Source organism: Carcharhinus amblyrhynchos, chromosome 9, assembly GCF_965287045.1.
Source record: "Carcharhinus amblyrhynchos chromosome 9, sCarAmb.v2.hapA, whole genome shotgun sequence".
Taxonomy (NCBI): Eukaryota; Metazoa; Chordata; class Chondrichthyes; order Carcharhiniformes; family Carcharhinidae; genus Carcharhinus; species Carcharhinus amblyrhynchos.
In genome coordinates this window covers 29,042,842-29,070,654 of record NC_137332.1, presented here as the reverse complement: position 1 = coordinate 29,070,654, position 27,813 = coordinate 29,042,842, and the positions used below count along the sequence as shown (strand labels likewise).

Genomic DNA, 27,813 nt, shown 5'->3' with positions numbered 1-27,813 from the left:
CAGCGTTTTCCTCTGACAGATTCATGTGATTGGTGCACTGCCAAGTAGGGTGGTGGAGGGAGGCAGGCAGGCTAGAGTTGTTTAAGGCTTACTTAGATAGGCGCATGAGTGGACTAGAGATGGAGGGATACAGGAGACTGTTCTAAATAAAGATCAAGAGCCTTGGGATGTCCCTGGGAATCAACTGATTCCTACGGCGCTTCCAACACATTTCATGGCTCACTTGTCTTACTTCTGAGGATTCCTTAAGTGTCTAAGTTGTGCATGTTTATTGATGTCTTTTCTTTTACTTCACAGGTGATTCAGTCCACCTTGTTGTCCAACAAGGGGCATACACGCAGTGGGTCGTGCGAGGGCTGCTCTTGGATGTTGCTTCAAGAGTTGCCTAGTGTTTCACGTTGTTAGTGTACACTTAAACTGGACCATCTGACGGGCAACATGACAGCTCAGTGACTACCACTGTTTGCTGTGCAGATACATGGATTTGGGCCAGTGTCTGTGGGAGTTTGTGCGTTCTCCCCTTGATTGCATGGGTTTTCTCCGGGTGCTCCGGTTTCCTCCCACACCTCAAAGATGCGCTCTTAGGCTGATTGGTGTAACAAATTGTCCCTAAATTAGTCTTCCCTCAATCTTCCCCAATAGGTGTAGACAAAGCTCATAGGTAGAGGGGGGCACTCAATGTTAAAATGGCGGTGTGGGCTCGTTGGGCCTGTTTCCTGTGCTATGTTGTTCTTTGTACTAAATGGGTTCATTTCAGAGAATAGCAAAATAAATCAATAACTAGTGTGGAACTATTGGGATTAAACACCTCAAGTAGTGTAGATATTTGGGTCAAGTTGCTGCAAGTGATCAGCATGTCAGCTCACCAATTTACTAAAACAATTTTGTTACATTAAATATTGTATGCAATATTTTTTAAATCAAAGATTAAACACAGGGATTGCAGTAAACTCCAATATAAGCTTTCCTTCTAGGAACCATCATTGAGATTACATACAGTTTTCAATGTTGACTGACCATAGTCTTGGTATGTTTCTCATTCTCTCAAATGCTTTAACTGCTGGAAGATCCTATAACCTTCATAGGAAAGTGGAATGCTGCCATCCAGTGGTGTTTTATGGTATTACTAGTCTTGCCCTACAAATTACAAATCATAGAAACCCTATAATGCAGAAGGCCATTCGGCCCATAAAGTCTGCGCTGACAACAATCCCATCCAGGTCCTATCCCCATAATTCCACCTATTTACCCCATTAATCCCTCTAACCTACACGTTCTGGGACACTAAGGATCAATTTAGCATGGCCAATCCACCTAACCCACACATCTTTGGACTGTGGAAGGAACACAGTAAGAAGTCTCACAACACCAGGTTAAAGTCCAACCAGTTTATTTGATAGTAATCTCACAAGCTTTTAGAAACGCTGTTCCTTTGTCAGGTGCGTGGAAGGTCCTGTGGGAGGAAACCCACGCAGACAAGGGAGAACATGCAAACTCCACATGGACAGTGACCCAAGCCAGAATTTGAATCCAGGTCCCTGGAGCTGAGAGACAGCAGTGCTAACCACTAAGCCACCCAAAACAGGAAGCTAACTATATAGTTAGGCATCATTATACCTAGTGTTTGGATCAGAGTAAGAAGTCTCACAACGCCAGGTTAAAATCCAAGTTGGACTTTAACCTGGTGTTTGAGACTTTTTTTTTTAAACTGTGTTTACCCCAGTCCAATGCCGGCATCTCCATATTTTGGATCAGAGGCAGGAGAACATTAACTTCTATCTCAATCGTTGAGCAATTCCTGTGCAAGAACCCCAGAGCGCCCCCTCATCCAGTGTGAGGCAAGGATCTTTGCAGGATAAAATGTCCTACTGAAGTTTATAGTGATTTTGTTAAGAAGTTTAGACCATTTGTTACCTGAGCACCTGATGATACTTGCCCCACCAGATAGTCAACGATCACATTAGTTAGAATTTTCAACAGTGTATGGCTAGCCTCTGGATACTGGTACAGCCAGCGTTTTGCTTTAGCCATTGTATTCGAGCCACCTCCTTCAATCATGTAAGCCATCAAAGTCCACTGAAAAGGGGAAAATAAACATTAAACCATAGCTCACCATCAGTGACAGGAAAAAGTAGAAAAAAATTACCCTTGCACTTAAAAACGGTTACAGGGCTGCACAAAGTTACAAGTAAAAAGGAACATTACCCCACTGGTATGGGCAAGGCTGGGAAAGCATAGCGTGAATCTATGTTCTATATCACTCACAATAGTCGTTTTCCCCCCCCACCACTGACTCTGTCTACACTTCCCGCTGCCTCGGAAAAGCAGCCAGCATAATCAAGGACTCCACACACCCCGGACATTTTCTCTTCCACCTTCTTGCCACTGGAAAAATATAAATAAAGTCTGCGGACACATACCAACGGACTCAAGAACAACTTCTTCCCTGCTGCCATCAGACTTCTGAATGGACCTACCTTGCTCAAGTTGATCTTTCTCTACACCCTACCTATGGCTGTAACACTACATTCTGCACTCTCTCTTTTCCTTCTCTAAGGACGGTATATGCTTTGTATTGTGCACAAGAAACAATACTTTTCACTGTATGTTAATACATGTGACAACAATAAATCAAATGTGTGGGATGCCATATATTTCCAGTTGCGGGCTTTAATTTAGGAAGGTGTAATGTGTCAGCCCAGTCTGGATGGAACAAAGGGCCTGTTCCTGTGCTGTAATATTCCTTGTTTCTTTGAGTTGAGTTTTCATCAGTAGCCAATTTGACACCAAGTTAGGAAAATCAATTTTACCTTTAACCTAAATGATAGCTGTTAATCTCGATTTGTAACTGGCTGGATCCACAGTAAAACATGGCATGCAGCAAAAAGAAATAATATTTCCCCAAACAATAAAGGAACTTGTAGCTTATAAAAATGTTAACTGCTGCACGATTGCTATCTAATTCCACCTTAGCTACAGACTTTACATTATAATAATCTGTAAATTCTGCAATTGCACACCATCAGGAACATCACAGCTACTTTTAGATGGATTAATGAATGTTTGCACTCTTCACAACGTAGACTTGGTTTTAATTAAAATGCCATTGACATTAGAATCTTTCCCAAACATACCGGGGCTCCTGAGAAGCCGATAAGAGGGACTTTGCCCTTCAGTTCGTAGCGGGTCATCGTTATAGCCTGAAACACGTATGCCAGTTCCTGGGTAACGTCCACATTCTCCTGCAACTTGGCAACGTCCACAGGCTCCATCAGGGGGTCTGGAAATGTTGGGCCTTTTCCAGGAACCATGGTAACTTCCATCCCCAATGCCTTAAAAATAAAATTATTTTACGTGTTTCAGGTGTTTGAAAAAATAAATCAAAGGAAAAGCTTAATCTATATTCATTATCATAAACAATGACATTTTAGCTTCTTGAACACTTAACACTCATGAGTCAAAGTCCAGAATTTCTTTCCACAAGCTTAGCTATTATTCAAACAATCACCTTGTGTTAAAATCCACTTAACAGTCACGTACTTGACTCAAGCCTTCGTTATACTTCGTTCACAGAAGGTCTGATATCTCACTTCAATTGTAGTTGCTCAAGCTCCTCAGAGCTTGGAGTAGCATGGTGGCAGTGGTTAGCACTGCTGCCTCACTGCGCCAGGGACCTGGGTTTGATTCCCAGCCTGGGTCACTTCTGTGAAGTTGGCACATCCTCCCAGTGACTGTGCGGGTTTCCTCCGCGTGCTCTGGTTTCCACCCACAGTCTGAAAGAAGTGCTGGTTGGGTTTGTTAGCCATTCTAAATTCTTCCACAGTGTACCTGAACAGGCAGCGGGCAGAATGTGACGACTAGGGGATTTTCACAGTTAACTTCATTGCAGTGTTAACGTAAGCCTACTTGTGACACTAATAAATAAACTTCAAACGAGCAGGTAGAAAGGGTTGCTCTACAAACTTGAAGCAGTGTTTATCATCTGCAAATGGTAGCATTGTTTAACCATATTCCAAGTGCTCTTTAATCCTTGTGCTAATTCAAGCAACATGAGGAGCAACACAACTGACATAAATAAAATCTCACTGAATATAGGAGTAGCTTTCAGGTTGGCAACGTACTGAACAACAGGTGGCTAGGGGACAAAGCGTACACATATGGGCTCTGTTATTGCAAGACAAATTTCTTGTAGAAGATTACCATGCTGCACTTAAGAGCAGTCTAAACTGAGGTAGGATCAGTTTATTAACAGTACTGAAACAGGAGTAGGGCAAAAAAACTAGCTTGTCATCTGAAAACCTCAAAGCTTGGCCACTTTTAACAAATGTGCATTTGTGTTATGGAACAAAAGCATCTGTTCTTTAAAGAGATAAGAACGTGTGTCATACCTGTGGTATCACCAGGATGTCAGAGAAAATGATAGCAGCATCCAATGGGAACCGTCTGAGGGGCTAAGAATAGTAAATAGGAAAGAGATTCTGATTATAGATGATTTAATGGTGTACCAAAATTAAAGGATCATCACAGCTGAATGAGATCTTGCATCAAGAGCAAGATTTGAAATCTGAGTTTAAGAACAGAGCAAGTGGCCACCCTGCTTTTTTTGACTAAAATAATCAGATTGCTTCCAATAGTTAGACAATTTTATCTATTCCTGCCAAGTCTGGTGATCACAAACTAACCCAAAACAAGAAATTATAAAGATGCAGTCGTACTGCCATTACAATCCAACTATTTCCCCCACCCTCATGTAAGAGTAATACACAATTAGAAAAGGGGATAACATTTTAAAACAAGAACTTGCATTTGTGGTCGCAGCTTTTAAAATCTCAGACATCCCAAAACACCATCCAGCCAATACAGCATACATTTTTGAAATGTAGTAACTATTATAATGTAGGAACACAGCACGTTGATGCAGGCACAAATCAAATTAAATCCAGATCATTTGTTTTGAAAGGTTGACTAAACACTAAGCATTGGTGAGGACACAAGGAGAACATTACTGATCTTTTTCAAATAGTGCCACGGGATCTTTGATCATCCACCTGACTGGTCAGGTACAGAGTCTCAGTTTAACATCTCATCTGAAAGTACACACCTCCAGCAGTAACGTACTGAACTATTAGCCTAGGTTTTGTGCTCAAGTCTCTGGTGTTGGACTTGAAGGCTGACTTTCGACTGAAGGTGTGATAGTGCTTCCACTGAGCTGTGGGTCATACCTGTCCACGCTCCGAAGCAAGGACAATGCTGCAAAATATTTTAAAGATATCTTGACTCTTGGCTGAAATAATTCATCAACTCATTTTCCCCACTTGTTACCATAATGTCAAAGTTTTGTGAGCTGAGAATGGGGAAAATGGAGAGTTTTCCCATTCCCTTTAATCCAACTACCATTTTTTAAACAAATGTTCTCCAGATAGAGCTTAAGCTCTCCAATTTCTTAATTCAGCAGCTAGAATTTGTTGAAGTCTCATTAAATGTTTGACTAACTCACCTGCAATGTTAACTCACAGCATATTGACGGGGTGCGACAGGCTGTGAAGAAGTCCTGAGATGCTCGAGTCTCTCGGAATTCTGTGAGGAAGGCACAGAAATTAGCTTATCGACCACGGTAGGAGCCACAGTTGGGTTTCTGTCACCAGGAAATAACCAAAATATTTCCCTGGTCATTGCTATTGCAGCTGGTCATTTTTCTTCTCAATTCTTATAGCTATTTGAAGAGCTGTAGGAAGACAGAACAGGTAGGAAAAGTAGGACCCAGCTTTGTATCTGCAATTTCATAGATGGATATGAAATAGGAACAGAAGTAGGTCAAGCCTATTCCATCATTTAACATGGCTAATCCAACAATGGTGATTTGCCACGGTTACATATTGTCATCAAGTACAATTCTGCTGCTGCTGATGGCCCACAGCACTACATGGATGCCCAGTCTTCAGTTGCTAGTACAATTCAAAGTCTAACCCATTTTGCACAGTGGTAGCGCCACATAACATGATGGAAGGTGTCCTCAATGTGAACACAGAACTTTGTCTGCACAAAGACTGTGCGGTGGTCATTTGTACTGGTACTGTCATATTACTAATTAATATGCAAAAGAAGCTGATCTCAAAGGGTTGGCTAATCCTTCAATACTCTGTCATTGTCTGTACAAAGTTTTTACTTAATTTCTCTCACAAAAGGCCCACCTCAGTTCAGAAAATCACCATGTTTGTTATATGGCCCCATCCTTGGTGCAAGGTTCCCAGTTATACCACAATTGTTGTTATAAGGTCACCAAACATTCACGACAGGAATTTTCAGATTGTTCCTTATACCAGGCTATGGGATCTTCAAACAAAACCCCCCATCAACTTCAGTTAAACTAGATTAGGATTTTATTTTTGTTTTTTTTGGTCAGGCCTAACAGCAGTGATCATAATACTTTATACTTAAAATTAAGGTCTCACCTGCATTGTTCCAAGTGACAGATCTGGACTTTGATTCATTCATCTATTCCTTACCTGGGAGATACCTTCCCGCCTGCCTCATACACCAGACAGGGACATAATCGGTCACCTTCCCCCATGCTGCTCTGAGGAATGTGTCATTTTTCAGTGGAGGAAAACCTTCAGCGCTGAAAAGTCAAACAAGAATCACTTCTTGAGATAAACTTCAACTGAAGCAAGGACAAAACAACTTAGAAGATAGAAATCTTTTCAGTGTTAATAACAAGTTGGATTTTCCATGAAAACATATTTTCAACCATCTCCACCCCCCATCATTCTTGGAGTTTCAGAAGTTTCATAGTAAAGTGTGTATCAAGCTCTGTTTACCACAGTTGGAGGAAATATTACACCATTCAAGTCAATGTAGTTAGAAATGAGTATGTATTCAGATGAAATGGTTTAGTCCACTTAAGAGGTCCTGTCTGATTTAGAAGACATAAGTACTGCCAGCATTGAAGCATCAGGTAGCACATATTTGAATAACACTGCTTTAATTGCAGCACAGTAATTTCCAAGTTAAAATTTTCTTTCTAGTTATCTAGAATCCTGGTATACCAAGAAGCCTCACAACACCAGGCTGAAGTCCAACAGGTTTATTTGGAATCATGAGCTTTCGAGTGCTGCTTCTTTCTCAGGTGAGTCAAGAATCACCTCACTCACTTGAAGGAGCAGCGCTCCGAAAACTTGTGATTCCAAATAAACCTGTTGGACTTTAGCCTGGTGTTCTGAGGCTTCTTACTGTGTCCACCCCAATTCAATATTGGCATCTTCATGCCATAATCCTGGTTTGTTCATCCAAGCAGGCAAACTATCAAGAGCAGAAGCGAGTATAGTCATGAGCCTCGAGGCTACCTGGATCCGATTTTGTAGAAGATTATGAGGGGATGGGCAAGGTATGTAGGGAACAGCTATTCCCCTTGGTTAAGAGGTCAATCAAAAGGGGCCTAGTTTTAGGGTAAATGGCAGAAGATTCAGAGGGGATTGGTTAAAAAAAGAACTTTGTTCAGAGGGCTGTGGGAATCTGGAATACACACAGACTGGGAAGGTAGTCAAGGCTGGAAACTCTTTTACAATCTTTAAAAAATATTTGGATAAGCACTTGAAATATCACAACATTCAAGGATATGGGACAAGTGCAAGAAAAAGCATTTGATCCTATGTAAACTGCATTAGCTTGCCTTTAGTGGTAGATATTGCCAATGCAGAATGCCCTTTTCTGCACTCTATGACTCTAATTGTACAATCAATTAACAAAAATGTGATTTTTCTTTTAATAATTTTTTGAATTAGGCAGAGATAGACTTTTCATAAACAAAGTATGACAATAAATTGTGAAGGTATCCATTTTTCCTTGATCATTACAACGCACTGCCCCTCCCCTCAGCCATTATCTAAAAAAATTCATCCAAAAATATTTCCATTAGTAGGCTGTGTAAATTGAGTTGCTGTCTTTTTGCACTTGTATGTACATTAATAATTCAAGAGTCGCTGGCAAGTGGAAAGAAACTGTTTGTCCATAACCTTCAGTTATAACAAGCTTACTGGGGTTAATGAGATCACTGGGTGACATTATAGGTCATCCTACATTGCTAGGAAAAAATTGTCAGCTTTTGAAATGCCGAAACTGTCATCAAGTACATCTTCATTGCAAGCATTCAAAAATTTGCCATTTCCCCTCCTGTTCACCTCTGCCCCATCAACAGAACTGAATCAGCACCCTACTACTTCACATAACAGCCTGCTGGAGTTAGAGTGCACTTACTTTCAGGACACCATCAATTGTGCAAAATATACACTGGCAATTTTTATGTTTTGAAACCAAGGCAATAAAACAATTATATTCAAGAATCCAAATTTGAACAAATCCCACATGTTCTGACTTCATACTCATCTGTGTGATAGCCGTATTATTTAAGCAGCCGGATATAATTATACACTGACTGCAGAAAAAAAATGCATCTGCCATAAAGGATTCACACCAAAATATTATTTTGCTCACTCGCTGTGGAAGTAATTTTTTGACAAAATCACAGATTTCCACTTTGCATTTCTCACAAGGATCTACATTTTAATCTAATTTCACTATGCTGTAAATTAAGTGGCATGTACAGTTGGAAAATTAGGATTTGGAGTCTTTTTGGGTAGTTAGATTGTTTTATTTTAAAATATCTCAAACGTAAAACCAAAAAGGTATCAATACAAAACAACTTATTACAGAATTTCTCATGAAAGCTGATTTGACACTCCTAATTAAAGCATGAGTTCATGTTGGTGGCACAAAGACCTTCTGTATGATGGACTGGCTACCCAGTCACAACCCACTGGATATCTACATCTGCACGACAGTTGGCAAGCACTGACACATACAACTGGGCGAGGGTCAAAAGCGGTCATGACCTCTGGAGGCTGATGGCTTGGAGGGGCATTGGAAGATGTGAGGAGAAATGGAAATCACAGCTGATAGATGTGGACCCAAAGAGGGGCCAACGGATCCTGCATCTTCTCAGCCCACTGTCCTCCACGGCAACAAATGTGGCAGAGTGTGCCACGCCAAAGTGGGGCTCAAATCTACACCAGGCAATGTTTAACACTGACCACCAAGACACAAACCATTTCTCTCACAAGGTGAAAAGTTGTCAAGTCAAAGCACGCTTTAAAATTTGTCCACGACCTTCCTCTTCTTTCATCCAGTATCACTTCCATGACACCTTTCAATCGAATATGACATTGAGTTTCAGGACAGTTTGACAAGTGCAAAGGCTAGAGTAAGCAGTGACCTTTTGTTGTGTTACATCACTCTGGATTTTTGTTATAGAGATACTGGATCGGTTTAGAATGGCATCAAGTGCACATTTGTGCGTTTAGAGAGGCTCTGAATATTTCTAAGCAACAGCAAACTGATCTTATCAAAACAGTTAACTGGTATGTCGACGATAGAAAAGAAAGGCATCTTTTGTTTCAGATAAGAGGGTGCGGCAAGTCAGTGAATTGCAGAGTCATCATCCTGGGAAGCAGGTTGTGGCAGTTGCTGGAATGACATTACCAAAGGCTTAATATAAGGGTTAAAATATGTGGAACTTTACCATAATGACTGACAAACTTTCTCTAAATAAGCTCACATTAATAACATCATACAAAAATGTCGCCACCCATCAACAACTAACGTTTATTGCAAAGGGAAAGAAATAAAAAAAACAGGAAAGGACACTGGTGAGGTCACATCTGCATACAGTTTGTCTCCTTATTTGAAAAAATTAGAACTACATTAGAAGAGCATACAGAAGGTTCACTGGACTGATCCCTGGCATGATGTGGGTATGCCGGCGTTGGACTGGCGTAAACACAGTAAAAAGTCTGACAACACCAGGTTTTAGTCCAACCTATTTATTTGATAATATTCTCACAAGCTTTCGAGGGGACAGCCTCTTCGTCAGGTGAATGGAGAGTTCTGGCCTCAGACAGAGCATATAAAGCACAGACAGTTTAGAGATTACTGATTAAAATGCGAATCCTTACACCTAACCTGCTGTTCAAGACCTGAAGTGGCTGATAATGTGAGTGGTAGGAGCACTGATCACAGTTTAAAGAGATGTGTATTGTCTCCAGACAGTACAGTAAGTGAGGTTTTGCAAACCCAGGCAAGTCACGGGGGTTACAGATAGTGCGACATGAACCCAAGATCCCTGTTGAGACCGTCCTCATGTGTGCGGAACTTGGCTATCAGTCTCTGCTCAGCGACTCTGCGCTGTCGTGTGTTGTGAAGGCCGCCTTGGAGAATGCTTACCCGAAGGTCAGAGGCTGAATGCCCGTGACCACTGAAGTGTTCGCCAACAGGAAGGGAACAGTCTTGCCTGGTGACTGTCGAGCGATGTTCATTCATCCGTTGTCGTAGCGTCTGCATGGTCTCCCCAATGTACCATGCTTCGGGACATCCTTTCTTGCAACGTATCAGGTAGACAATGTTGGCCGAGTTGCAAGAGTATTTACCGTGTACCTGGTGGATGGTATTCTCACGTGTGATGATGGTATCCATGTCGATGATCCGGCATGTCTTGCAGAGGTTGCTGTGACAGGGTTGTGTGGTATTGTGGTCACTGTTCTCCTGAAGGCTGGGTAGTTTGCTGCGAACAATGGTCTGTTTGAGGTTGTGTGGTTGTCTGAAAGCAAGAAGTGGGGGTGTGGGGATGGCCCTGGCGAGATGTTCGTCTTCATCAATGATATGTTGAAGACTCCGGAGAAGATGTCGTAGCTTCTCCGCTCCGGGGAAGTACTGGACGACGAAGGGAACTCTGTCCACTGTGTCCCGTGTTTGTCTTCTGAGGAGATCGGTGCGGTTTTTCGCTGTGGCGCATCGAAACTGCCGATCTATGAGTCGAGCACCATATCCTGTTCTTACGAGGGCATCTTTCAGGGTCTGGAGGTGTCTGTCACGATCCTCCTCATCTGAGCAAATCCTGTGTATACGGAGGGCTTGTCCATAGGGAATGGCTTCTTTAACATGTTTAGGGTGGAAACTGGAGCATTGTGAGATTGTCTGTGGGCTTGCGGTACAGTGAGGTGCTGAGGTGACCGTCCTTAATGGAGATGCGTGTGTCCAAGAATGCAACTGATTCTGGGGAATAGTCCATGGTGAGTCTGATGGTGGGGTGGAATTTGTTGATATCATCATATAGTTGTTTCAGGGATTGTTCACCGAGTACACTAGATACATCGATGACATTTTCTTCCTCTGGCCTCATGGTGAACAATCCCTGAAACAACTATATGATGATATCAACAAATTCCACCCCACCATCAGACTCACCATGGACTATTCCCCAGAATCAGTTGCATTCTTGGACACACGCATCTCCATTAAGGACGGTCACCTCAGCACCTCACTGTACCGCAAGCCCACAGACAATCTCACAATGCTCCAGTTTCCACCCTAAACATGTTAAAGAAGCCATTCCCTATGGACAAGCCCTCCGTATACACAGGATTTGCTCAGATGAGGAGGATCGTGACAGACACCTCCAGACCCTGAAAGATGCCCTCGTAAGAACAGGATATGGTGCTCGACTCATAGATCGGCAGTTTCGATGCGCCACAGCGAAAAACCGCACCGATCTCCTCAGAAGACAAACACGGGACACAGTGGACAGAGTTCCCTTCGTCGTCCAGTACTTCCCCGGAGCGGAGAAGCTACGACATCTTCTCCGGAGTCTTCAACATATCATTGATGAAGACGAACATCTCGCCAGGGCCATCCCCACACCCCCACTTCTTGCTTTCAGACAACCACACAACCTCAAACAGACCATTGTTCGCAGCAAACTACCCAGCCTTCAGGAGAACAGTGACCACAATACCACACAACCCTGTCACAGCAACCTCTGCAAGACATGCCGGATCATCGACATGGATACCATCATCACACGTGAGAATACCATCCACCAGGTACACGGTAAATACTCTTGCAACTCAGCCAACATTGTCTACCTGATACGTTGCAAGAAAGGATGTCCCGAAGCATGGTACATTGGGGAGACCATGCAGACGCTACGACAACGGATGAATGAACATCGCTCGACAGTCACCAGGCAAGACTGTTCCCTTCCTGTTGGCGAACACTTCAGTGGTCACGGGCATTCAGCCTCTGACCTTCGGGTAAGCATTCTCCAAGGCGGCCTTCACAACACACGACAGCGCAGAGTCGCTGAGCAGAGACTGATAGCCAAGTTCCGCACACATGAGGACGGTCTCAACAGGGATCTTGGGTTCATGTCGCACTATCTGTAACCCCCGTGACTTGCCTGGGTTTGCAAAACCTCACTTACTGTACTGTCTGGAGACAATACACATCTCTTTAAACTGTGATCAGTGCTCCTACCACTCACATTATCAGCCACTTCAGGTCTTGAACAGCAGGTTAGGTGTAAGGATTCGCATTTTAATCAGTAATCTCTAAACTGTCTGTGCTTTATATGCTCTGTCTGAGGCCAGAACTCTCCATTCACCTGACGAAGAGGCTGTCCCCTCGAAAGCTTGTGAGAATATTATCAAATAAATAGGTTGGACTAAAACCTGGTGTTGTCAGACTTTTTACTGATCCCTGGCGTGCAGGGATCCGGTGAAGAAACGTTGAACAGGTTGCGTTTATACCATTTGGAGTTTAGAAGAATGAGAGGTGATCTTATAGAAACATAGAAGATTCTGTGGAGACTTGATAAAGACAGATACTTGTTTCTGCTTGTGGTATAGACTACAAGGAGGTTACACAGCTTTAAAAAAGACAAGATGGAGAGATTTTTCTTCTCCTCAAGGAATTGTTTGTTTGTGGAATTCCTGTTCCTCTGTTCCTATCTTGCCAGCTGTAATGCCACCTCCAGCTGACACAAAGAAGTGCATAAGATTAACATTAATAATAGCTGGAAATGGTTTGAAAAATCTAATCTAATCCCTGGGTTCAGGGTGAAACTAAGAAACAATTGATTCTATTACGTAATTTGTGAAATTGTCTGTACCTTTATTAGACCAACTCTTCAATTATTCCTTGACATCCATTGTCTTTATAACTAGAAAGTAGCTAAAATATGTGTTGAATGTTCGTTCAAATTAGAAGGCCACATTTATTGTCCCTGAAAGGCTGGAATATTAAAGTCAAGACTATTATTATATGGCAAAGTCTATCATTCAAGTTACATCTTTATACAGAGATTATAGTCTTGGAATGTAGCAGCATTATCTACTACGCAACACAATTTAGAGGGGTTTCTCCAATGCAGGAAGGATTCATTCAGTACTGCATTTCAAGTCAGTGAAGCATGTTAATACAGCCATAAAACAACTGACATTTCCTATAGTTAATAAACATTGCCCTATAGATCATAAACATTAACTAGCAAATCTTAGTCAGGTTACATTTCCATAACTCCACTTGCCAGTGTTTAAGGTCAGGGGGGAGTGAATGTTTCATGTTACTTCAATTTGGGTCCATAAATTCTGCAGTTACACAACACGCTCTCTCTTCCACTGGGAAAAAGATACAAGAGTCTGAGATCACATACCAACTGGCTCAAGAACAGCTTCTTCTCTGCTGCCATCAAAATTTTTAATTGGACCTACCATATTAAGCACATTTCTCTACATCATCTGTAACTGCATCACTATATTCTACACCCTATCCTTTCCTTCTTCCCTACGCACCCTATGAGCGATATGCTTTGTCTGTAGCGCAAAACAAACACTTTTCGCTGTATCCCAATACATGTGACAATAAATCAAATTGTCTGTTCAGTGCACAAGAAACAATACTTTTTCATTGCATTCCAATATTATTGCATCCCAATAATAAAGCGAAACAAATTGTCTGTACAGCACATAAGAAACAATACTTTTCACTGTATCACAATACATTCGACAATAATAAAGCAAATCAACGTGAAGGGAAGCTGCTGGCAACAATATTGTAAATACAACCTAAAAAATGTTGATATCGTTTCTCCAGAATAGTAATTGCTGTCTTTAGAATTATTTAATTGAACAAACTGACGGGACTATCTAGTTTATAACAGATTGATTGTCGAGTTTTGCTGTTAGTTCAGCGGGGTGGGAGTTGAGCCTTTGCTGACTAAAGTCAGGAGTTTGTTCACTAACTCGCCAGCAGCGACCTGAAGCCCGACTGTCTGAGACTGAATCATTATCGTCCCGAGTTTACAACCGGCCCCACTCCCCCATTTTTTTCTCTCTCTCTCTCTCTCTCCCCCCACCTCCCCCGGTAAACTCACACGGGGCGGTCACCGTCCCCCATTCCGCTCAGCCTCCTACACCGTCACCACTGCCAGTCCTATCTCAGCGCTGCCCGCTGCCATGTTGCCCACTCCCCGAGCACGTGATTCCAAACAGCCAATTAGCGCCGGGTTAGGCGGGGGCGGGGCTGAAATCACGTGGTCTCCCTGAAGGTCCCCTCTGTGAGGTGGCCGCGGCGCGCCTGTTCCAGGAAACAGGGAGAGGGTGAGTGATAGGATGGGAGGAGGGGTAGAGTAAATAGTAGAGAAGGAGAGGGGTAGGAGTGATGGGGAAGGTGGAGGAAGGAGGGAGAGAGAGTGATGGGGAAGGTAGAGGAGGGAGGGAGAGGGGGAGTGATGGGGAAGGTGGACGAGAGAGAGGGAGAATGATGGGGAAGGTGGAGGAGGGTGTCTTGGGGAAAGAGAGGGAGAGGGGAGTAATGGAGAAAGGGGGAGAGTGGGGAGAGTAAATAATGGGGAAGTCAGGGAGATAAACATATTGGAACAGACAGAGGCAGATGGGGAGAAAGAGTAGGACAGCTGTAAACAGTGTCAAGAGATCAGGCTTTAAAGCAAAATGAAGCAATGCTGGCAACTCCCATTATATTTGCAGCTTTCTGTGAATGTAGATGTTTTGGAGAACGATTCATGTTTCAAATCTTTTTCATCCCCATCAAGATGATCTGAAATTTGGAATGTCATTCTGACTTGAAGTGTTTATTGTGGAGCTTTGACCTTTGACTTGATGTGTTTTGAGTTAGGTTTCCCAAATCTGGTTGGACGTATTCCTGAGGGTTTCACTGTATGGTCTCTTCTCTCCAACTAGCCCACATAGTCAGTCTTTTAACTCTCTTATCTCCAGCATTTTATAATAAATTTAGTTTAGAACAAACAGGTCTTAAAAAATGTCCTGTTATGATTTTTCTCCGGTGTTGCTCAAGGGAGTACCTTGGAGATTAATCCATACATGACAACTCAATGTTGGGTTGTTATTGTTTGACTGCCAAGTTTGTTCATTGTCCATGATCAGGTTACAAAGGCAGCAGTCCAGTGAGGGGTTTGAACATAAATTGCTAAGTGTGGAAACCCAATACTTTTCCACATTGTCTGAATCCCTCATTTCCCACCTTTAAGATGTATGCTGTTCCTAAAACATGCTCCAGCTCATGTTATGTTTCATATGTGCTGTAGTTCTGGGAGTTTGTACAGCGCATGAGCTTTGATTTGTTTCTACCAGCGCATTTGAGTATATGTTTTGTTTTGAGCAGACCTTTAAAGTTAATTGTATGTGCATGTAAGTTTCTGTGAGGCATGTACTCTTTAACTGCACCATTTTCTATCATCCACTCCTGTACGACTTTAGGATATGAATCAGTGTAGGCTCCTCATCTGATTCACACTTACATATGTTTTAAAAGGAATTCCTGTTTGAGATGTCTGTTTGAATGTCTTGTTAAGAGGAAAAAGGAAGCACATGTAAGGATGAAAAAACAAGGTTCAGTTGGGTTGCATGAGTGTTACAAGGTAGCTAGGAATGAGTTAAAGAAAGGGCTTAGGAGAGCTTGGCGGGTCGGATAGAAGAAAACCCCAAGACTTTTTACTGTTATGTAAGAAATAAAAGAATGAGCAGGGTGTGGTTAGGGCCAGTCAAGGATAGTAGTGGGAATTTGTGCATGGAGTCAAAAGAGATAAGTGAGGTGTTGAATGAATACTTATCAGTATTCACGAAGGAGACGGGCCATGTTTTTGAGGATGAATGCGTGATACAGTCTGATAGGATGGAGGAGGTGGATGTTCTGAGGGAAGATGTATTAGCAATTTTGAAAAACCTGAGGGTTAATAAGTCCCCTGGGCCAGTTGGGATACATCCTAGGATACTTTGGGAGGCAAGGGATGAGATTGCGGAGCCTTTAGCTTTGATCTTTGGGTCCTCACTGTCCACGGGGATAGTGCCAGAGGACTAGAGAATGGAAAATGTTGTTCCTCTCTTCAAGAAAGGAAATAGGAATTACCCTGGTAATTATAGGCCAGTTAGTCTTACTTCAGTGTTTGGTAAGTTAATGGAAAGGGCCCTGAGAAATAGGATTTATGACCATTTGGAAAGATGCGGTTTAATCTGGGATAATCAGCACGGTTTTGTGAGGGGTAAATCGTGTATCACAAATTTGGTTGAATTCTTTGAGGAGGTAAATAAGTGTGTGGACAAAGGTAGAGCAGTTGATGTCATGTACATGGATTTTAGTAAGGCGTTTGATGAGGTTCCCCATGCTAGGCTCGTGAAGAAGATACGAATGTGTGGGATAGAAGGAAATTTGGCTGATTGGATATGTAACTGGCTGTATCATAGAAGACAGAGAGTGGTGGTGGAAGGAAAATTTTCAGACTGGAGGCCAGTTACCAGCGGTGTACCACAGGGGTCAGTGCTAGGTCCTCTGCTATTTGTGATTTTTATCAATAACTTGGAAGAGGAGGCTGAAGGGTGGGTTCGTAAACTTGCTGACGACACCAAGATTGGTGGAGTAGTGGATGAGGTGGAGGTCTCTTGCAGGCTGTGAAAAGACATTGATAGGATGCATAGCTAGACTGAAAAGTGGCAGATGGAGTTTAACCCTGATAAATGTGAGGTGATTTGTTTTTGGCAGGACAAACTTGAATGCAGATTACAGGGTCAACGGCAGGGTTCTGAGGAATGTGGAGGAACAGAGAGATCTTGGGGTTTGTATCCACAGATCTCTGAAGGTTACCACTCAAGTGGATAGAGCCGTGAAGAAGGCTTATAGTACGTTAGCGTTTATTAACAGGGGGTTTAAGAGCTGTTGGGTTATGCTGCAACTATACCAGATATTGGTGAGACCACATTTGGAATATTGTGTTCCGTTCTGGTCATCGTGCTATGTGGAAGCGTTGGAGAGAGTGCAGAAGAGATTTACCAGGTAAATCGCAGGGTGCTGCCTGGTTTGGAGGGTAGGCCTTATACGGGAAGGTTGAGGGAGCTGGGGCTTTTCTCTTTGGAGCGGAGGAGGATGAGCGGCGACTTAATACAGGTTTATAAGGTGATGAGAGGGATTGATAGAGTGGATATGCAGAGACTATTTCCTTGGGTGGGTGTAGCTGTTACTAGGGGGCATAACTATAAGTTCATGGTGGGAGATATAGGAGGGTTGTCTGAGGTAGATTCTTTATTCAGAGAGTGGTTGGGGTGTGGAATGCACTGCCTGCTGTGATAGTGGAGTCGGACACTTTAGGAACTTTCAGGCGGTTATTGGATAGGCACATGGAGCACACCAGAGTTGTAGGAAGGGGGATAGCTTGATCTTGGAATTGGACATAGCTCGGCACAACATTGAGGGCCGAAGGGTCTGTAATGTTCTATCTATGAGGTGCCATAGTGGAGTTCTATAAAACAGCGAGGTCGAGTAATGAATTCAGAGAGCTGCTGTGTACTGGAACCTCCCTTTGAAATTACTTTTACCATCCTTAATGAAATTGAAACTGAATTTGTGGTTAGAACACTGTTCATGTTAACAAAGATGAATCAACATTCAAAGTGTTCTGTTTATTTCAGACCGTGATGTATCCTGAAAATCCACACCAGATTCCAGGAAGAATCAGATTTCTGATTGAGTGCATTGACTGCTTCAGGAATAGCAAACCTTTGCCAGAAGCCCTGTGCTATGTCCCCAAGGAGGTCTTGTATAAGTTTTGGAAAGATTCCACCTTGTCCAGTGCAACATTAGTACGATCTCAGTATGTTGTTTCAGTCTGGCAGTTAGCTTCCCAGTCTCAGCGCAAGAAGCTCTTTGATATTGAGTTGAAAAGAGGGACCTGCCTCAAAGCAACGGGAGAAGAATACTGCAATAGCCATGGTCTCTGGGTGAAGCTGAATCAGGTGAATTTTCTGGCAATCACTGGCTGATTTTTTGCTTGTAGCTTTTATTTTTGTTAACATGATGTTAAGATCATGTTCAGAACTTTGTAAACATTTTACATTTTTATGGTGTCTTTTCATTCAGTTTTGAGATTTTCATTTTTAATTTCATTTTCAGTTCAATAGTGTGTTGAACTTAATTTGATGAGTTGAACAATGAAGCAGTGAGTGAGGAAAACAGAATAGTTCTGTTGTCTCTTTGCTCACTGAATTGGCTGAGGTACTTCAAGATTTTGCTGAAGCATAATAATGATTCACCTAGAGAACTTCCGCCTTAGCACGATGAGTCATTTCAGATATCTATTGTATATAAAATAGGCCATGGTTAGCATAATCACAAAAGCCTAGAGTACTAGTTTGGCCCCAGCTGAAGAATTGTGCCCAAATCTGAGAACTGCATTTGGGAACAGCATGAAGGATCTGGAGTGATTACAGTAGAGATTTGCCAGAATGGTTCCAGAGGTTACAGAATTAAAGTGACCATATAGTTAAGTACTTTTGTCATGGACCACATGGTGTAGTATATCTTTGTGGGATTAAATGAGCAGCTACTTTTTTCCCTTTTTGGCTAGTGCAGACATGATGGGCTGAATGGCCTCTTTCTTCACTATAGATTATCTATCTTTTAATTGGAGTATATTAGACTAGTGCAAGATTTTATATAGTTAAGTATCAACGATGCGGAATTGTATGTTAATTTTTTTTATTTTCTATCCTTGCTGGACCAAATTGGCTTATGCCAACTATCCTTGTAGTCACCTACAAACTGACAATTATGAATGATGTTCAGTTTTGTCCAATGAGACCATTATAATTGGTAGAGAGTTTTTTTTAAAGGATCCATTAACGTCAGTAAATGGGGCAAATTGACTTTTGTTTGTGGGATGTCATGGGATATTTTATTTAGAACGTTGTTGATTGTTTTAGAATGTCGTGGATGGTCTCATGCTGTGGTGGAATTTGCCATAGCTGTCAAATTGTGAGCAGAGTTTTCAGAGCAGATTATTGTAAAGAGATTGGCCTGGAGCCTTTTCAGTGAAATAGAAGTTTTTAATAAAAATATATACTTTTTTTCAGATTTGTATGCAGGCAAAAACCTAAGGAAAATTGTGTAATTGGGTTGAGTTAACATAGCCTGGCAAGGGTTGTGAGTGCCATTTTCACTTGTTAGAATCGTAGCGTATTGCTTTGAGATGATGGATCAATGATCTATTTGAATGATATCTGACTGTTGCAATGATGCTTTAGGAGCAAATACAAGAGTACAACAGCAGCTGTCAGGAGACAGAAGGATGGATTCTTCTGTGTAAACAGCCTGAAGGTGGTGAGCGACTTGTGCCAGTGGAAACACCTGAAAGACTCCAAAAACAACAGCAGCTTTTTGGCTATGACTACCGGCCGTGTACCCGGTAAATTGAAATGCTATGGTGCAATATTAGCTTAAAAGAGCAGTAATAAAAATGGTGCCTGTGTGTATATTGGTATGGATATGTAGCTTCAAGTGCATTTATAAAACACCTTTTAACATAGAGAACCATCCCAAGCTGCTGCACAGGGGAACAATCAAACCAAAAATGGATGCTGGGACAAGCATATTATATTAGGAGGGATACCCCTAAACTAGATCCAAGAGTGAGTTTTAAGAAGAAAGTAATTGCGGGAGAAGATTAAACATGTGGCTGGGAAGCCGATTAATCCCGCCCAATGATTCATTTGGCCTACTTCTGTGGTGTATGAACGTAGGCTGGTATTGAATCTGGGACCTTCCTGATTTGAGGTGACTCAGCAATATCCTGTTCATAAATATGTTTTGAGGGCAGGAAATCTGCAAAGGGTGACAATGACACATTGACCCCGGCCACCAACTGCATTAATGCTCCAAATCTCCGAGGGTACTATCCTCCCGCCTGTTCAAAAGCACCTTCAATGCCTCCTCCTAAGCAAGTCCTCAGTATACCGCCTCCCCCCGCCACGTTTGAAAAGTACAAGTTTACAAGGACAGAGGGTTCAAAGGCATTTTTGTTTTTGAGGGGAAGGGTGGATGACTGCAGATCTGAAAGGAGTGGGAGAGTATCACTGCAGAGGGAACTGTTAACAATTTATCTAGCATGGAGATCAAGATGTGAAATTGCAGTATTTTACTTGGGATGTAGGCGAGAGTGCTGGAGTTGGTTTGCACGGATAAGATAAGTTTGAGAAGACATGACTGGAGGCGATAGGAGAGAAACTGGTTAGTTAATGGAAGGGAAGGGGGGATCCTAGGGGGAAGGTTTGGCTGAGTGAGTTAAGGGAAGGAATGCACCAGAGGCAGCTGAACTTTCAACCTACACTTAGTCACAAAGAAATTAACTCCTTGCCCAGAACATAAGAACATAAGAAATAGGAGCAGGAGTAGGCCATCCAGCCCTTCGAGCCTGCCCCGCCATTCAATAAGATCATGGCTGATCTGTCGCTGCTCAGTTCCACTTTCCCGCCCTCTCCCCATAACCCTTAATCCCCTCTCCTATCAAAAACCCATCAACCCGCGTCTTAAAAGCAGCTTACGTAATCAGTTTGGTGTTAATAAACAGTTATTGTGCAATTCCTCTTTGATAATTAAGAAAGGGTCACTCAATTCAGTCAGCTTTCTTAGATGTCCTGTTTGTATGCTGGTATGTGAAACTTGTATTCGATCCAAGCTGTGATGTAGGTCAGTATGGGGAACTAGGTCAGTGTGGGGCATGTCAGTCCTATATGTGGACTGGGCAGTAAATCTCAAAGGTTCCCTAGTGAGCTGAATGGGTTAAAGTTTCTATGGCATCCATTTTCTATTTGGGACACAGTCACATAATAAGAGGTAAACTATTTAGGACTGAGATGAAGGGGAATTTGTACACCCAGAGGGTGATGAATCTTTGACCTTCTCTCTTAGAAGGCTGTGAAAACGCAGTCCTTCACTATGTTCAAGACAGGGATTGACAGATTTCTAGATAGCAAACTCATGAAGATCTGTGGGGATGGTGCGGTAAATGGCATTGATTTGATTTATTATTGCCACATGTATTAATATACAGTGAAAGTATTGTCTCTTGAGGTTGAGGTATAGTGGCATGCTGCCTTACAGTGCCAGAGACCTGGGTTTGATTCCCAGCTTGGGTCATTGTCTGTGTGGAGTCTACATGTTCTCCTCATGTCGGCAAGGGTTTCCTGTGGGTGCTCTGGTTTCTTCCTACAGTCCGAAAGACATGCTGGTTAGGTGTATTGGTCATGTTAAGTTCTCCCTCAGTGCGCCCAGGCAGGTGCCAGAATGTGGCAACTAGGAGATTTTCATAGTAGCTTCATTGCAGTGTTAATGTAAGCCTACTTGCGACTAATAAATAAACTTGAGTTGACTTTGAAGATCAGCCATGATCCAATTGAGTGGTGGAACGTGCTTGAGGGGCTGAACAACCTATTTCTTTTTCCTATGAAATCTACAATTCTTACAAGTTGCACTGTGGGTTTAGAAATGCCCTTCTATTCCTGCACCTTTTACATTATACTGCAAGACTATCACTAAAATAAGGAATGAGGACTTAAATCTCAAGACTGTTATTTTATCAAAACTTTAAAGTAACTGCCTCAGATTCTCTTAATGAATCGGAATGACACAATTAATAGGAGTTGAACAGTTTTGGTGTCAGTTGCTTGCAGAGCATGTTCATACGCCTGATGACCCTGCGTTAATAAAAAAACCTGGCCACCTGATGATATACGTTGCACTTCACTCCATTAGCTTCTCGAGCCTCTGCTTTGAAAGGATTTCACCCACAAGTCTTAATAGGGAAGGGCATTTTTACAAGTTCCAGAAGCAATTATTGCAAGACATGTAGTCTTGATGGCTTATCTGCTATCCCTAGTTAGAAATGTTTTGTTCAGGGCTTGGTGATTTAGCTAACATTTTCCCAGCCTGACAACTGACTTTCATGTTGAGCACACATTCAAGGCAGTCATTAGGATATCCCTTCTATGAATACAAGCTAATATAGTGTAATTCAGAGATAAAACAATCATCATCAATTCTCATGCAAAACTGGAGGAGTTTTGGGAGCTAAATAAGGGCCTGTGGGATCTTTTACAATGTTAAAAGTGCTACATAAATACAAGTTGTTGGAATAGGCACTTTGAAAATTGGCGAATGTGATGTTGTAATCCCTCTCTCCTCATCAATGCCCCCTGCATTCAGTGTTCATCAGTGTAGAGTACTGAAGTCTCCAAGTGTGTTGTTTTCTGCTGCTATATTTGAATTGCTGATGTGCTAAAGGAACTATTTTCCAGCATTTATTTATGTCTATGAAAGTTGTTAAGGACTCATTCGTTTTGAAAAAAACAATGGTTTTTAACCAGTTTATAAAATTGAATCTAATGGGAGCAATTAATGTGGAATATTATGCTTTTTTTAAACAAAGTTCAGACCAAAGCAAATGTTAGTTATTACTCGTGTAGTTTTAAATCTGTCTCCTCTATAATGCATGACACAATGATTTATTTTTTACTGTCATTGCTGTTAACAGTTTTCTGACAGCTATGCTAAAGAGATTTTTGTTCTCTGCTTTTAGATGGGAGCAGGTGGTTGATGCACAATATTCATTATATCTGGGTGCAAAACCCAAGGTGGCTGATAGGGATGATGCTGCAGTGCAAAAGCTAAGGTAATAATATAATGTTTGTGTTTTCTTGTGTCCCACTGAAAATCTTTGTTTTACTTTGCTATTTTGGTGAGTTGTGGTGGGATGAAGATTTAAACACAATCCCCAGCCATAAGGAAGGAAGGATCTTGAGTATTCTGACCACTCTCATACTGCTGTTGATAGCTGTAACGGCCCATGAAAAAGATGACCACTTTAGGAATAAAAACTCTGCTCTTTCACAAATAATGCAAATTAGCACTGAAAATTAAGCCTCCTCTGGTTCACTTGAGTATTCATTATTTTCACTGCACAGGGACTGGTTGTGATATAACCATGTGCCATGGCAACAGAATGCATGTGATGGTCATTATTTAGCTCTGCTAGATACCACGCCTTTCTCAAAAGACTGTTAGGATGTCAGATGGTTGCAGAAAAAAGGAAATTTGGTCTTTTATTTTAGAGTCTATTGAAGAAAATATTCCCATCTAAGTTATCTTTCTGTTTTTCCCTTTTTCTCATACCTCTGCTGATGTCACACACCATCTCAGAGCAAAAGGATGGGCTGGTTTCCATGTCCTTGCTATTCTTACTAGAAGGCTCATGACAACAGCTTGGGGTGTTGCATCCTTTTCTGCATCATTGTTCATTTTTCTGTAAGAGGTTGGCAATATCTTGCGGTTTACCTACAATTGCAATGTGATTGGAAGTTCAATGTGTGCTGTACCCATATGTACTTTGTATGGAAAAGTCTTGTAGTATGACAACCGTTTATCCTGAAGACTTAATTGTATTACTGGATACAGGTATGTTCCTCCCACTTGGACATTTGAATGTGATGAAGACTTGGTACATTACTTCTATGACCGCATTGGGAAGGAGGATGAAAACTTAGGCAGTGTAAAGCATCTAGTCGACAGCATAGATGCTTCTTCTTTCTCGGTAAGTTAATCTCCGACTAGTGTAGTCTTGCACCAATGGAAATTAGCATTTCCCAAAATTGCTTTATACGCTTGCCATCCTTCTGGCCTGCTTTATTTATGGTCTCTCAGTCACTGTGGTGGGTGTTCCCTGAACGGTTACTATTTTCTTCTCACTTTTCCTGTGGGTATATGCCAGGAGCAGGTCGAAGAATAAGAAGAGCACGTCTCAAGGCAAGGTTCCAGTACAAAAGGTGTTACTGGAGTAGGACTTATTGGCATGTGTTTCTCTGATCAGTTAGTATGTTGGACAATCCAGTTAGACTTTTTAAGGAGACTGATATATCCTGTTATTTCCCCAGTATAATGTTTACTTTGGTGATTCTGAACCTTGGATGTTCTAGGCTTTTAGAAACAACTTAAAATGACCTGCACTGGTTTACTTTTGAAGCATTTACAGTTCACTAGATTCAGATGCTTATCCAAAACTTTTCAATTAAATGCTATTTAATGACCTTCCCCGTAAATGAAACTGCCTCTTCTGGCTATATATTCTATTACTTTCCTTGTCTAGATCATTGTAATGATGGTATGACTCTTGTCATCAAATTCCACCTTGGTTTGGCCCCACCACTGCTTTGGCACTTCCTCCTCCTTTGAGTAAATCACCTTGTTCCACCCTGTCACATCTCATTTAAGAGCCTCATTCACTCACACCCAACCAATTTTCTCAATGAACTATCCTTCTTGCCCTCCTCCCTCAGACTTACCAGTGAGCAACTTCTTATCCTAGATGATTTCACTCACCATTTCAATTAATGTTCTCCCTCCTCTGCTTTCTTACGAAAACAGAGAAGATCCTGAGGAGACTTGACAATGGAGATGCTCAGGGGATATTTTTCCCTCATGGGATAGACTACAACCAGGAGATATAGTTTACTCCTTAGTATTGATCACAGATGAGGCCTTCTCTGATAACTTCCTTATATTGCCCTCTCTTTGCACGCAGTTCCCCACCAAACCCTGCTTCCATCTCTGAAAAACGTTCCCCCAGTTCACTTGCAACTGCACTTTCAAATACCAATTGTGCAACTTTGGGCCTTTTGATCGCTACTGCATTTCTGCAGCTACCGATCTGTTCAATAACACCCTCCCTTTCACCCTCTATGCACTAATCCCCACTATAGAACCATTATTCCCTTTCAGGTTGTTCCTCAGTTATGTGTCCCAGTATACATCTTGGAATGCAAGGGTACCTCAGCTTCTTTACTGCAAGCTGTTGTCTTAAACCCCTTTCCCCTGTTTCCTCCACCCCCATCTCCAGTGGCAATAGCAGGAGCTTGTGGATTTCCTTGTCACCAAGACTGAGACCATCTAATCATGGGAGGAAGAGTTCCCTCCCTTGTTCCACCGGGGCCACCTTTCTCAATGTTGTTCACTGCACCAGCTCTGAATGTATCTTTTTCAAGTTTCTCTTAATTCTGCTTATTCCCTTTCTGATCTCATCTTGGCCATTAACGCCATCTCTACTCTATTCCCACTCAAGTACTGATGACCCAACTTTCCTTCCTGGTACACATGGTCGTTGACGTGGCTCTCTTGCATCTGGTTCCGTCCCTATCCGTCAAAGCTGCCAATATCATTCCTCCCCTCAAAAAAAACATTGACCCCTCTGAAAAACTGGTGTTCCCATCTCTTATCTCCAACATTTTTCCCTTCCAAAGTACTTGTTGCCTCTCAAATTTATGCCTGTCTTTCCCAGAAGTTAATGTTTAAAGCATTGCAATCAGGTCTGTACCACAGTCACAGTTCCCAAACAATTCTTATCAAAATCATTAATATCCTATGTGACTGATGAAAACAAATTTTTGGACCTTTCTGCAATCTATGCCATATTTGTTCACAGCGTGCTCCTCCAGTACCTTTCTGCTGTTGTCCAGCTGTGTGGGACTGCACTCTCGTGGTCCTGTTCTTAGACATCTAATTGTAGCCAGAAAATCACTATCAATGACTTCTCTTACCACTCTGTGTCCTCCCAAGGATTGCTCCTGCCCCCCCGCCGCAAAAATTGTCAGAACATTTATCTGACTTCTAATACTGAATGAGTAGAAATTTTGTCCAATTAAGAATTGAGAGGACTGAAATCCTTGCCACGGATTCTGCTCCTTAACCTCCAATTCCAGTTCTCTCCCTGGCACCCATCTGAGGCTGAACCAGACTGCTCATAAACTCGTGTCTTATTTGAGCGGGGGTGAGTTTTGATCAGATCCGCTCTGTCTCTAAGGCTGCATACTTCCACCTCTGCAGGATTGCCTATTACTGCTCTGTCTTAGCCTTTTTGCTGCTGAAATCCTCTTTCATGCTGATGTTACAGACTTGATTATTCCAACATACTCCTGACAGCCATTTGCTGAGTGCAAATAGCCCAATACTCTGCTGCCTATGTCTTAGCTTGCACTGAATCCTGTTCACTCACCACACAGTGCTCAAGAACCTGTACAAGCTCCCAGTTAAGGAATGCCTCAATTTCTCATGACCTATTCCCTTGCTATCTCTGTAATCAATTCCATCCCTATAACCTTACAAGAAATCGGTGCTCCTCCAATTTTGGCCCCTTGACGAGCTCTGATTTTAATCCCCCCATCATTGATAGCTGTGCACTTAGTTGCCTAAACCTCAAGCTCTGGAATATCTTCCCCACACTCGTCTACTTCATTGTTCACCTTTAATATCGCTCCTTAAACCTATTCTTTGACCAATCGTTTGATCATCTGACCTAATGCATCCTTTTGTGACTCCGCATTACGTTTTGTTTCAGAGTATACCTGTGAAGTACCTTTTGTTACTTCAAAAGTGTTATGTTAAAACCAACTTATTGTTCTTGATGTTTGAATGCACGTATGTATTTTTGAACACAATTTTCTTTACCATAAAAGGACATGTCTAATTATTCAAAAGTTATCAGCAATTTAAGCAGAAATACTAACTTGAAGCCAGACCTTTCGATGGAATGGTCTGAGAGAAGAAGTGTAAATACTCAGAACAGCAGGATGTTGCAAGAGTGATTCCATCTTTTTGTTAAACAATGGAAATGTGCAATGTATAGGGACATAGTGGTCCGACTGGACAAGAGAGAGGGCTGGAGAATTGTATACTGCTCACTAAATTGATCAGCTACTTCACTAAATTTTCAAAGTTAATCCTCACAAAGCACTGTTTTAAGTATTACAATGCAACCTTTCTGTGATAATATCCATCCTGCAATGTGATATGATCAAGTCACAATATAAAAGTATAGTATCTGAAACACAAATCAAGTTTATACACTGGCTTTTAATGGTTAGCACTAGTGCCTCACAGCAGCAGGGACCCAGGCCCAATTCCTGGCTTGGGTTACTGTCTGTGTGTAGTTTGCACGTTCTTCCTGTGGGTTTCCTCCAGGCGCTTCAGTTTCCTTTTACAGTCTGAAAGATGTGCTGGTTAGGTGCATTGACCCGAACAGGTGCCGGAGGGTGGTGATGAGGCGAATTTCACAGTAACTTCATTGCAGTGTTAATGTAAGCCTTACTTGTAACTAATAAATAAACTTTACTTTTTTACTTATTTTGTGAATTGAAATCTTATGAGGCAATAGACAACTTAAACATTTTGACTGAATGGAAGAACCTCATCCTTGTTTTCTGGTTGTTAATAGTTTTTCTATCCAACGATTTTGTATCCAACAGGATGAAGCCAATGTGTGGTGCTTGACTGATGGAGACAATGACACTTTCTGGGAGAGTGAGGGAAATCAGGGCCATCACTGGATTCGACTGTACATGAAGAAAGGCACCATAATAAAGTAAAAACATTATTACAGAATCATAGAAATCATAAAAACCCTACAGCACAGAAAGAGGCTATTTGGCCCATCGAGTCTGCAGCAACCACAATCCCACCCAGGCCCTACCCTTGTATCTCTGCATATTTTACCCACTAATCCTTCTAACCTACGCATCTCAGTACACTAAGGGGCAATTTTAGCATGACGAATCAACCTAACCCACAGATCTTTGGACT

At 42.0% G+C, this 27,813-nt stretch overlaps 2 protein-coding genes across 4 annotated transcripts in view; one reads left to right on the top strand and one right to left on the bottom strand.

Moving 5' to 3' along the window:
• The window catches only part of urod (uroporphyrinogen decarboxylase), a 59,286-nt gene extending 44,900 nt beyond the window's left edge, over positions 1 to 14,386 (bottom strand). Inside the window, exons 1-6 of the mRNA XM_080195378.1 lie at positions 14,261 to 14,386; positions 6,507 to 6,619; positions 5,498 to 5,577; positions 4,389 to 4,451; positions 3,135 to 3,332; positions 1,915 to 2,076 (exon numbers count right to left, since the gene is read on the bottom strand). Coding sequence (XP_080051504.1) covers positions 1,915 to 2,076; positions 3,135 to 3,332; positions 4,389 to 4,451; positions 5,498 to 5,577; positions 6,507 to 6,619; positions 14,261 to 14,283 — 639 coding nt within the window. The 5' untranslated portion in view covers positions 14,284 to 14,386. The remainder of the gene's footprint in view (positions 1 to 1,914; positions 2,077 to 3,134; positions 3,333 to 4,388; positions 4,452 to 5,497; positions 5,578 to 6,506; positions 6,620 to 14,260) is intronic.
• Positions 14,387 to 14,411: 25 nt separating this feature from the next.
• hectd3 (HECT domain containing 3) overlaps positions 14,412 to 27,813 on the top strand; it is a 63,373-nt gene continuing 49,971 nt past the window's right edge. Inside the window, exons 1-6 of one of the 3 annotated variants that reach the window (XM_080195376.1) lie at positions 14,412 to 14,486; positions 17,826 to 18,149; positions 19,437 to 19,597; positions 22,766 to 22,858; positions 23,641 to 23,776; positions 27,480 to 27,595. In XM_080195376.1, the coding sequence (XP_080051502.1) occupies positions 17,832 to 18,149; positions 19,437 to 19,597; positions 22,766 to 22,858; positions 23,641 to 23,776; positions 27,480 to 27,595 (824 nt within the window). In that variant the 5' untranslated portion in view covers positions 14,412 to 14,486; positions 17,826 to 17,831. Of the gene's footprint in view, positions 14,487 to 15,615; positions 17,194 to 17,825; positions 18,150 to 19,436; positions 19,598 to 22,765; positions 22,859 to 23,640; positions 23,777 to 27,479; positions 27,596 to 27,813 lie in introns of those variants that run through there. The other 2 variants (XM_080195377.1, XM_080195374.1) reach the window with 2 other exon arrangements.